This window comes from Mustelus asterias, chromosome 8, assembly GCF_964213995.1.
Source record: "Mustelus asterias chromosome 8, sMusAst1.hap1.1, whole genome shotgun sequence".
Classification (NCBI taxonomy): domain Eukaryota; kingdom Metazoa; phylum Chordata; class Chondrichthyes; order Carcharhiniformes; family Triakidae; genus Mustelus; species Mustelus asterias.
In genome coordinates, this window is record NC_135808.1 from 62,916,596 (window position 1) to 62,929,122 (window position 12,527).

The following is a 12,527-nucleotide window of genomic DNA, read 5'->3' on the forward strand; positions in this document are numbered from 1 at the left end:
GTGTAGATGGGAGGTGTGAATGTGAGAGGTGCAAGTGCGTGTGAATTTGGGAGAGACTGGAGTGTGTTTGTGAATGTCAGGGAGACATCAAGGGATATGGAGTTACTGAGAGCGATTGGCAATCGGGGGCCGATTAGAAGAACTTCTTTGTTCAAAGTGCAATCTGTGGGGCCAAATGATCTACTCATGCTATGCATCCATGTTTCTGGTTCTGCCTGTGAAAGCTCTCTGTAAGGTCTACTCCCCACTGGGGGCAGATGTAAGGGTAACAGGAGTGCACCCCTGCTTAGATAAGAATTCATGTTGTTGTAAATGTGCCGTGCATACAGACTCTAAGAATATGGAAAAAATTTCATTTCTACTAACAGGTGTCCGAGTTCACGGGAGAATGGAGTACTGTTCAGATAATCCAATAAAAAAAGTCACACAATGTTGGTCCCAGGAAATGGATGATCTGCTCTGGAACTGTTTCGAGTCAGTGGACTGGTCAATATTTAAGAACTCAGTGACCAACCTGAACGAGTACGCCACTACGGTAACAGATTTCATTAACTAGTGCATGGAAGACTATGTGCCAAAGAAACAATTCCATGTGTTTCCTAACCAGAAACCATGAATGAACAGGGATATCCACTGCTTATTGAAGTCCAGGTCTGAAGTGTTCCAGTCTGGTGACCCTGACCTATACACGAAATCCAGATACGATCTACAGAGATCCATCAAAAGATGCCAAAACACAGTACCGGACCAAGTTAGAGTCCCAGGCTAGCCACAAGGACTCCCACCGACTATGGCAAGGTCTGCAAGACACAACAGGCTACGTAGAATCGCCAGCACCAATGCACCCCTACCCGATGAGCTCAATACATTCTATGTCTGTTTTGAACAAGAAGTCAGTGAGAGCACGCCTTACACCCAATGGCCCAGAAGCCTTGACCGAACTGTTATCTGAGGTCACCATCACAGACGTCAAATCAGCCTTCTTGAAAGTCACCCCATGGAAAGCGACTGGCCCGGATGGGGTACGTTTACAGATGCACCCTAGAAAGCATCCTTTCTGGATGTATCACAGCTTGGTATGGCTCCTACTCTGACCAAGACTGGAAGAAACTATACACCACAATCAATAAGGATAGGAAACGACACCTCCTCCATGATTACCCTCAACACTGGTGCCCCACAAGGCTGTGTCCTCACCCCTTACTATACTCCTTTTACACTTGAGTGTGTGGCCAAATTCCACTCCAACTCAATTTTCAAGTTTGCTGATGACACCACCATAGTGGGATGGATCTCAAACAGTGATGAGACAGAGTACCAGAAAGAATTAGGGAATTTGGGGAAATGGTGCACCCAAATAATCTCTCCCGCAATGTCAGTAAAATGAAGGAGATAGTCATCCTCTTCAGGAAACATGCCCCTGTCTACATTAATGGTGATGAAGTGGAAATAGTTGAGAGCTTCAAGTTTCTAGGTGTCCAGATCATCAACAACTCATCTTCATCCCTCCACATTGATGCTATAGTTAAGAAAGTCCATCGACATCTCTACTTCCTCAGGAGGCTAAGGAAATTCGGATGTCCGTTACGACTCTCACCAATTTTTACAGATGCACCATATATAACATGCTTTCCAGATGTATCACAGCTTGGTATGGCTCCTGCTCTGACCAAGAATGCAAGAAACTACAAACGTTATGAACGTAGCACAGTCCATATGCAAACCAACCTCCCATTCATTGACACTTCTCGCTGCCTCGGAAAAGCAGCCAGCATAATCAAGGACCCCATGCACCCTGGACATACTCCTTCCACCTTCCTTCAGGAAAAAGATACAAAAGTCTGAGGTCACATACCAACCAACTCAAGAACAGCTTCTTCCCTGCTGCCATCAGACTTTTGAATGGACCTACCTTTTATGAAGTTGATCTTTCTCTACATCTTAGCTATAACTGTAACACTACCTTCTGCACCCTCTCCTTTCCTTCTCCCCTATGTGCTCTATGAATGGTATGCTTTGTCTGTATAGTGCACAAGAAAAAATACTTTTCACTGTATACCAGTACGTGACAATAATAAATCAAATCAAATCACATATTTGGTGCAAGGGTTCTGTATATCAGCACAGCTTGGCAGATGCAAAGGATGACACCACCAGCAGAGCTGCCATTAAATAATTCAACTATCATAAATCAAGGTACATTAGAGCATTAATGTGTGCTACAAAAAATGAACCACTGCCTGCCAGCCAACAGAGGATTGCAAACAAAATAATAAAGTATTGCCAGCTTACTCTGCCTGGAATCTATAAGCTACTAGATTGTCACAGGCCTATCTGCCATATCATGCTCTTACAAGGGCCTCTGCAACATCCTGGCCTTCATCATCACCATCGCCTTCCCTGTCTTCATCATCAGAAGAGGCATAACATCCCCATTTGTGCAAGGTTGTGCAGCTCTGGACCCTGTCAGTAATACTGAAGACTTGAACTTCAGCCCTTGCCAAGCTGTTCCAGTACAGCGACAATGCAGGCATACACCAGACAATGTAGAAAATTGCACAGATGAGCCCTGTCCACAAAAAGCAACACAAAACCAAACTGGTCAGTTAACACCCCATCAGCCCACTCTCAATTATCCCCCAGGGACACTTGGCTCCAGACCTCGTTACAGCATTTTTCCATGAATGGACAAAAGAGTGAATTCCAGAAGTGAGGGGAGAGTGACTGCCCTTGAAATTAAGGCAGCTTTTAACTGAGTGTGGCATCAAGGTGCCAAAGATCCTTCGGCAGCACTATCCAAACTCATGATCTCCACCACCCAGAAGAACAAAGGCAGCAGACGGGTGGGAACATCACCACCAGCAAGTTGCCCTCCAAGTCACACACCATCCTGACTTGGAACTATACTGCCAATCCTTCACGGTCATTGGGTCAAAAACCTGAAACTGCCTTCCAGCAGCACTACATCAGATGGACTGAAGTGGTTCAAGAAAGGAGCATTCCACCTCCTCCTCGAGGGTAATTCGAAATGAGCAACAAGTGCTGGTCTAACCAGTAATGCTCACATTCCATGAAAGAACAGAAAAAAATCTGCTCCTGGCACCTTCAAAGTTGCCATTTGGCTCATTCTGTGTTCACTAGAAAAGGATATTTACAGAAGTTTTGGTTCAATCTGTCCCTCAATTTCTTTGATGCAAATGTAAGAAACTGCAAGAGGATTTGTCAAATTTGAATTGCTGAATGATTTAGAAATGCCTGGAGACATCTGACAAGAAATGTGTGCATGCGAAGGATATAGTATACGATTAAATAAACTAAGTCAACTCACATCTTCAGCCAGTAAATACATAAAATAAACCTGGGGATGTTTGTTCCAAATATGTAAGCATTTGTACATGTTCCAGCAGCCATTAACCAGATTTGAATGATCCAGCAGAACAAACAATCTTATCCTCACTTTAATACATGAAAACAGAAAATGTTGGAATTAACCAGCAGGTCCGGCAGCCTCTTGGGGAACAAAATGAAGACGGCCTATACTTATATAGTGTCTTTCCTGACCACTGGACATCTGAAAGCGTTTTACAATCAACAAAGTATTTTGTGTGGTCACTGCCCTAATGTAGAAAATGCAGGAGCCAATTTGGACACATCTATGGAAAATGCATGGATAATCTGCTTTTTCTCTTGTGACATGAACTGTGGAATAACGACACCAGGGATAACTTCCCTGCACTGTTTTGAATTGTGTCGTGAGATGTTTTACATTCACCTGAGATGGCAGGTGAGGTTTAATGTCTCATCTGAAAGAGGGCATCTTCGGCAGTGCAGCCTAGAACGTTAGCCTAGATTTTTGTGCACAAGTCCTCGAGTGGGACTTCAACCCACAACCTTGTCAGTTAAAGGGGGAGCATGTTAAAACTGAGCCATGTTTGCTATGGTTGACCCTTTGATTTGGAACGTTAACTCTTACTTCTCCCTCTTCAGAATGCAGACAATTCCAGCATTTTCTGTTTTGAGTTCAGTATCCCAGCATCTGCAAGGTTTTACTTTTTAATAGAGCTAAGACAAGTTACTTCTCCCGTTTTTTGTTGTCAGCCTGACTTGCTTCACTAACAACGATTACAAAACATAAAGAGGAACTCCATTCTTCCAAAGAACATTGCACATTTTGAAGTGTTGAAAGAATGAATTTTACAATCTCTTACGCAGATAGCCTATTTACAATACTGCAAAGACCAATTTGCTATTTTTGAGTTTATACACCTCTGGACTCTCCTATTCCTCAGTGTTCAAGTGCAATAATCACGGATATCATACTTTATTCACAAAATAAAACCTTGGAAAGGAAAATGTCTTCATCGTAATTTCCTATTGTAACTCTGGCAGATCATAAGGTCAGCCACAACTACTTGCTTCCATTTAAAATACTATTCTATAGGTTCTGCTGGCCTTCTAAAGTTTTGACAGTAAATTGTGAGAAAGGCCAGATGGATAGCATGCTCCTAAATTTTAAAATAGCAACATTTAACAAATGTTTAAATGAAACACCTAAATGGAAAGCTGAGATCATTGGAGCCTCTACCATCACTACAACAAGATAATGAGAGCTTTGCAGAAATGGTTTCCTATTCCGGACTGGTTTACATGTCTTTGTATTTAGCACCGGCCCTGGTTTCAAATTGACAGTCTCATTCTTACCAGGTTCTCCTGGTTCCTGGCAGCAACTTTCTGTTCATCTTCATGACCAGCATGTCCTTTCTCAGACCAATCCGATTCTTCCCGGTTAACATTCTTCATGTATTTCACCTCTTCAACTGTTCTAATCCTGAACTCCTCTGTAAAATGAAAACAGCAGAATTAGTAAGAAAGGCAATGATTGTTTAAACAAAGTCACCCCGAGACCAGAGGAGTGGTAATCTGCAAAAATCACTAAGGGGGAGGCTATGGCATAGTGGTATTGTCACCAGACTAGCAGTCCCTGGAGACCCGGGTTTGAATCCCACCATGGCAAATAAATCAGGAATTAAAAGTGATGACCATGAAACCATTGTCAATTGTTTTAAAAACCCATCAGGTTCACTAATGTCCTTCCTACCAACCCAAATCCACTCTTTTTTGGATATTTACATTTCCCTTATGCTTAGTCATGAACTGCTCTACCCAAGGTTTTCTAACACAACGGATAACGTTACACTCTTGGAGCCAGAAGCTTGAGGTTCAAGTACTAACCCAGGACTTGATGGCCAAGGAAGGGGCATTCATAATGCAGCTAAATAGATTAAGTAACAACTTGCAAATCCTTGCAACACATGCCTACAACAGCGGGTGAGAAGTGTGGGAGAGATTCCTGATCAGCCATATGATGGAAATAAATTGGAGCCTCTATCATCAATAGCCATGGTTCCAGTTGCTGTGGCAACTGCCTGTGGCCATAGCAACTTGGGTTCTTTGAGGGGTTGGTTGGATGGCCAGGGTTGATCAGATTAGAGTCAATGCAAACCCCACTCCAGCTTGGATAGATTCGGGACTGGTCTCATTACCATACCCTTGGTGGAGGTGATGGCACCATGAGCTGTAACCTGCCTTCGGAAAGAGAACGAGGAGAAGAAGAATTACTTTTCTGCCTTTTAGTAACCTTGGTAACTGGATTAACAGTGGTTTATTACTACCACACTAAGCTCACTTTGGATCAGTGACTATGAAACACAATCAGACATTTTACAGGCTAGAAACATTAATGTGTATATGAAACACAGTAACATATTAAACACAGCTCAGTGGCGATTTAATTATGCGCCAACTCAAATGTCTGGTTAAAAGCCAAGTTATCCAGTTTCCTGACTATTGGTGAGATGTGCTCCACTGGTCAGTTTCCCCACTCCAATTTCAGTAACAGCATAATGTCTTTCGGATGGAGTTAAATCCGACTCTTCTCACTGCTTTTCAACCAGTGTCTGAGCCGACCAAGTCCAGGAAATCCTCATTGCTTTCTTCCCTAGGTCATATTAGAGGATGATTTATACTCTTGACTAGAGATGGCTTGCCTATTGTTTCCTGAACAGATAAACAACAATCACTGTATTCAAATACCACAGTCCTTGCCTTGCAGATGTTTACAAATGAAGAGCCAAAAAATAGGCACCATCCCATCTAGATGCAAGAGTTTATTCAGCATGTATGTTTTGCAGAGAAAGGAATTGAGCACAAGCAGAAACAATGGATAAACGATTAACTCGACAGCTCATACAGCTCTCATGTGATTAACAGTGACATGTCATTAACAATTTAAATTAATGACCCCATCTAATCTAGGATAAAATCTATCCTTTAATCAGCAACCATCAACTGAATCTTCAATAAAATGGAACTATAGAACCAAGAATATTTGAGCATAGATGGCCAGTCAAACTACTGTGCCTGCTGAATCATCATACGGGTAATCCAAAACCTTATCCCTCTGCTACACTCCCCCCACAAAGCCCTGTATCTGTCAATGCTTCAAACATTTGTTGGTTATTTTCCTTTAAAAAAAATGCAACGCTCTCTGCCTTACCCACTCCTTGTACTGAAGAACGCCATGCTCCATCAACCCTCTGCTAAAATAACTTTCTGCTTAGTGCTCTCTCACAATGCAAAAGAAAAATGAAATTAGATCTAGTGTCCAAAAGATTAACATGCTGCTTTTCTTTTCCAGAATTGTGGAGAAGCTGATGAACAGTAGTTTTCAATAAAATTGTTGAGTTAAATGAGATGCTGTATCTGAACAGTGTAGTTTTTAGTTCACAACTAGGCTGGCTTTGGCCAGAACAAAAAACTCAGCAGTCAACACCACCCTTTATGTCTCCAGGGTTTTTCTATATTAAAGCTGTTTGTTTTCGAGTAAACATAGCTTTTAAGAGTCTTACAGCTCGTGTAAAATATGAATGTGGTGTGATGTCTACACTCCTACTCAATACATTTAGAATGGATTTTATACTGGTTCGGTTTTCAGGAGTAGCACTGTCCCCATAACTGTATGTCCAGCAGTATATACGTTAGCAGCAGGGAGTCCTTTCATCAGCTGTCATTTCCAGTATATTGAATCTTTGACTTTCAGTTGTGATTACATCTCTGAAATGCCTTGGGATATTTTTGTATGTTACACAAAAGCAAGTTGCTGCTGTTGTACAAACGTACACACCTTAAATAATGTTGAGTGTTCTATGAAATGCACTCTCTCAAATGACTGCTTTGATTCACTTGGTGGTACAGCTGTAAGAAGTCTAGGACTCAGTACAAGGTTTAACTGCTTTCTGTATGTAAAAATGATAGAAGTTTTACAAATACTAAATAATTGATATTTTTCAGTTATGCAAAATCAACTTTAAGCTCTTCATTTGACAGCTTGACTCACCATTTACGTCTGAAGTTAAATTCTGCAAGTCCTAACCACATTTTAAAAAACTGAGAAAACACTGCTTGCTTCATCAAGCTTACAGCTTCCACAGATTGTGCACTTTCTGTTCTATCATAGACCTTCCCCAATTTAATATCCTAAAGGCCAAATAATCAGGTCATATTTTCAAAACAAAAAATAAGTCACAAAATGCTATCTCTGAAGATAATCCAGCTAAGCCCAGCATATCAATTCAATATCCCAATCAGCATTATTTGATCCCAACCCATTCCACCTATATTAATTTCAATGGTCTCAAGCAGAGCACAAAGTCCTTGTTTGTGAGTTTTACATTACCAGAATCTAAATACAGGATTGGAACCTTCAATTTTGTTCTTCAGGGCCTGTTTATCCTGCAACTTTAGAGCTGTTTTAGAATGGTTTCCATTTTGCTGCACTTCTAAAGTTGCAGTGTAATACTTGAGAAAGAGCCCACCAAAATTCCATGGGCCAGTGGTAGAAGACACCTCTGTGCAAGGTAATGATGTTCCATTAAAATAACCTGAGTGTAGTATTGGACCTGCTTCAATGTATGCCAAGGGATTTCACTGGACCCTTTAAATGCCTTGCTAGAGTTAATTTAAATGTTTGGAGTGTATGGATGCTCCTATCTGCAATAATATAATAGCACTCTTTTGTTGCCATTTGTTTATGTGTATATAGTCAACACAGCATAAACTAGCTTCAGTTAGTGCTTGATTTTCCATGTGGCACTGTCTCTGTTTTGTCCTGTAAAAATATTACATCTGGCAATGAGGTAGGATTGCGGATGCCCTAGCCGAAAAAATGTGGGCTGGAAAAGCTTCCTGCAAACCAGCAGAGGAATTGTGAAGTTTATTTCACTTAAAAATAGTTTTAAAAATCCAGTCTTTGTGAAAAGGCTGTATGTACATGTGGGTGGACTGACATTCAAATATGGCTGTATCAACAAATATTATTGGATGACTGGGGGAGTAACGCTATGGCCAAGACACTTTCAAGGTGTCTGTGGAGCAGTGAGAGATGTCTTCCACTGCTAATAATATTCCTAATGTTTCCAAAAATTAGGCTGGCAATAAGGCTGTGGGGGAAAAGGATTCATATGATTATGAAGCGCTCAAGAATTTGCTGATCCCTGCTAAGCCAAAAAATATGCCAATGTCAGACAGTGTGTGTAAGCTTGAGCTGCACTACAGTCCTAAGTCATTGGAGACTGCAAAAAGTTATTTGGAATGTATACTATGCAATTGCAAAACCTAAAGGTCCAAATTACAGAAATAACTGCACCCCAGCAGCATGCAACCCAGGTCATGGGAAAATGTCTCAAACATGGGATGATCCCATAAAATAAGGAACAGTTGGTCACCCTTCTTGAGTTGACTGAGGAGTCCAAAACATGTTTGACTATTAATGCACGAGTCTTTTGCAATTTCATAGGCTACCCATTTGGCATTTCTTCAGGGGGAATATTGCCCTATTTGGATGACATACTGATTTCAGCTCCAAACTGGCAAACCCATGATGACAGACTGAATAAGGTGCTTCAAGGATAGCATGGATGGCACAGTGGTTAGCACTGCTGCCTCACAGGGCCAGGGACTCAGGTTCAATTTCGGCATTGGGTAATTATGTGGAGTTTGCACGTTCTTCCAGTGCGTGTGTGGGTTTCCTCCCACAGTCGAAAGATGTATAGGTTAGGTGGAGTAGCCATGGTAAATTTGTCGGGATATAGGGAGAGGGTGGGGAAAAGGCCTGGGTAAGATGCTTTTTCAGAAATTGGTGCAGACTCAATGGGATGAATGGCCTCCTTCTGCACTGTAGGGATTCTATGGTAACATTTGGAAAAGCATGGAGTTCAGTTGCACATTTATAAAATGTTTCAAAACTCTGCAGAGTATTGGGGTCACAGGTTAGATAAAGACATCCTACCAAAAGTAAGACTCAAGCAATAAGAAATGGACCACACACTCAGAATGTCTGAGTTTCAATATTTTTTGGGCCTAGTGAAATACTACGGTAAATTAGGCAACCATTGAATTAATTCCAAAGGGATGGTGTTCTGCAGAATTGAACAAGGGAGTGTGGCAAACCATTCCATTTGGTAGATGTTCGGATGCTTTAACATCACAATGAGTCCAAAATGATTAGGCTAGCATATACCTCTCCATACTGCGTAGCTATTGTGATCTCTCATGTTTTGGATCATGACGAGGAGAGCCCAATTGCATTTGCCTCGTGCGTTCTCAGTGCCAGCGAGTAGAATTATGCTCAAAGAATGTGAAGTGTTGTCCTTGATTTTAGGAGCAAGATGATTTCATGCAGTTTCATGACCAAAACTGATCATAAAGCCACTGATGGTTATTTTGAAACCAAAGTCTCCAGTATTCACCTTAGTTCAACCAGAATGCAGAAATAGGCTTTGACTGTGTGTCTATCAATACAACATTAAGCACAGATGATAAGGTCAGTGCAATGACGATTTGATGTCGAGATGTTTTCCATTGTAGGGGGGAATGTGGAGTTGAGGTTACAATCAGATCAGCCATGATCTTACATAATAGTGGAGCAGGCTGGAAGAGCCGATGGCCTACTCCTGCTCCCAGTTCATATGTATGTAGACTACCATCCCCATAGGCAGTAGAGCCCAACAGGGAAGATGTGTTTTGTTTTTGAACATAGATGAGTTGCCTGTCACAGCAGATGACATTGGCAGAACAACTTGTAGGGGTTAAATATTTGCAAGGGTATCCAACTATATCGCAAAAAATAATCCGTTAAATAATGGATTTAGAAATCTGGACAGTTTTAGGCATAAGAATGAGCTGTCAGTTGATAAAGGTTGCATTATGTGGGGAGCCATATTGTAATTCTTTGAAGCTACAGATTGCAATTGTTATGTGATCTTCACGGTCAACCCCTCAGGAATGAGCTTGACAAAGAGTCCAGCGAGAAGCTAACTTTGGTGGCTAGATTAGATAGGGACATAGGAGACACTGAAACAGTGAAGAGTATGTCAAGAGATGAAAAAGAAGCCGCCGTCTGATTTCTGCAACCAAGGAAAGGCCCAGCGAGAGTGCGGCAGAGGCTGCACGTTGATATTGCAAAGGATAGAGGGGAACATTGTGGATAGATTGCCATTCAAAGTGGGTTAAGGGGTTTCCAATGAATTGAACAATAACTAGCAAAACTGTAGAAATTCTGCAGTTTGTTTGCTGCTTATGGGTTCCCAGAGGAAATTGTGTCTGGCAGCAGATCTGAGTTTTAAAGAACAAAGAAAATTACGGCACAGGAACAGGCCCTTCGGCCCTCCAAGCCTGCACCGACCATGCTGTTGACTGAACTAAAACCCCCTACCCTTCCGGGGACCATATCCCTCTATTCCCATCCTATTCATATATTTGTCAAGACGCCCCTTAAAAATCACTATCGTATCTGCTTCCACTACCTCCCCCGGCAGCGAGTTCCAGGCACCCACCACCCTCTGTGTAAAACACTTGCCTCATACATCTCCTTGAAACCTTGCCCCTTGCACCTTAAACCTATGCCCCCTAGTAGTTGACTCTTCCACCCTGGGAAAAAACTTCTGACTATCCACTCTTGCCATGCCCCTCATAATCTTGTAGGCTTCTATCAGGTCACCCCTCAACCTCCGTCGTTCCAGTGAGAACAAACCAAGTTTCTCCAACTTCTCTTTATAGCTAGTGACCTCCATACCAGGCAACATCCTGGTAAATCTTTTCTGTACCCTCTCCAAAGCCTCCACATCCTTCTGGTAGTGTGGCAACCAGAATTGAACACTATATTCCAAGTGCGGCCTAACAAAGGTTCTATAAAGCTGCAACATGACTTGCCAATTTTTAAACTCAATGCCCCGGCCGATGAAGGCAAGCATGCCATGTGCCTTCTTGACTACCTTCTCCACCTGCATTGCTGTACCTGTACATCCAGATCCCTCTGCCTATCAATACCCTCAAGAGTTCTGCCATTTACTGTATATTTCCTATCTTTATTAGACCTTCCAAAATGCATTACCTCACATTTGTCCAGATTAAACTCCATCTGCCATCTCTCCTCCCAAGCCTCCAACCGATCTATATCCTGCTGTATCCTCTGATAGTCCTCATCGCTATCCGCAAATCCATCAACCTTTGTGTCATCCGCTTCACAAGTGTGTTTGCAACACATGCACTAAACTTACTAATCAAACCAGTTACATTTTCCTCCAAATCATTTATATATGTTACGAACAGCAAAGGTCCCAACACTGATCCCTGAGGAACCCCACTTGTCACAGCCCTCCATTCAGAAATGCACCCTTCCACTGCTACCCTCTGTCTTCTATGACCGACATGATGTGGAGATGCCGGCGTTGGACTGGGGTAAACACAGTAAGAAGTCTCACAACACCATGTTAAAGTCCAACAGGTTTATTTGGTAGCAAAAGCCACTGGCTTTCGGAGCGCTGCTCCTTCGTCAGGTAAGTGGGAATTCTGTTCACAAACAGGGCATATAAAGACACAAACTCAATTTACAAAATAATGTTTGGAATGCGAGTCTTTACAGGTAATCAAGTCTTAAAGGTACAGACAATGTGAATGGAGAGAGGGTTAAGCACAGGTTAAAGAGATGTGTATTGTCTCCAGCTGGGACAGTTAGTGAGATTTTGCAAGCCTCGGCAGGTCATGGGGGTTACAGATAGTGTAACATGAACCCAAGATCCCAGTTGAGGCCGTCCTCATGCGTGCGGAACTTGGCTATCAGTCTCTGCTCAGCAACTCTGTGTTGTGTGTCGTGAAGGCCGCCCTGGAGAATGCTTACCCGAAGATCAGAAGCCGAATGCCCATGACCGCTCACGAGCGGTCTGTACCTTTAAGACTTGATTACCTGTAAAGACTCGCATTCCAACCATTATTTTGTAAATTGTGTTTGTGTCTTTATATGTCCTGTTTGTGAACAAAACTCCCACTTACCTGACGAAGGAACAGTGCTCCGAAAGCTAGTGGCTTTTGCTACCAAATAAACCTGTTGGACTTTAACCTGGTGTTGTGAGACTTCTTACTGTATTCTATGACCGAGCCAGTTCTGTATTTACCTTGCCAGCTCACCTCCG

At 42.2% G+C, this 12,527-nt stretch overlaps 1 protein-coding gene across 6 annotated transcripts in view; it reads right to left on the reverse strand.

Annotated features, from left to right (window-relative positions):
* Positions 1–12,527, reverse strand: part of LOC144497883 (uncharacterized protein C1orf21-like) — a 213,214-nt gene that overhangs the window by 81,810 nt on the left and 118,877 nt on the right. For all 6 annotated transcript variants that reach the window (XM_078219322.1, XM_078219324.1, XM_078219325.1 and 3 more), the window contains one exon: positions 4,702–4,838. In XM_078219322.1, the coding sequence (XP_078075448.1) occupies positions 4,702–4,838 (137 nt within the window). The remainder of the gene's footprint in view (positions 1–4,701; positions 4,839–12,527) is intronic.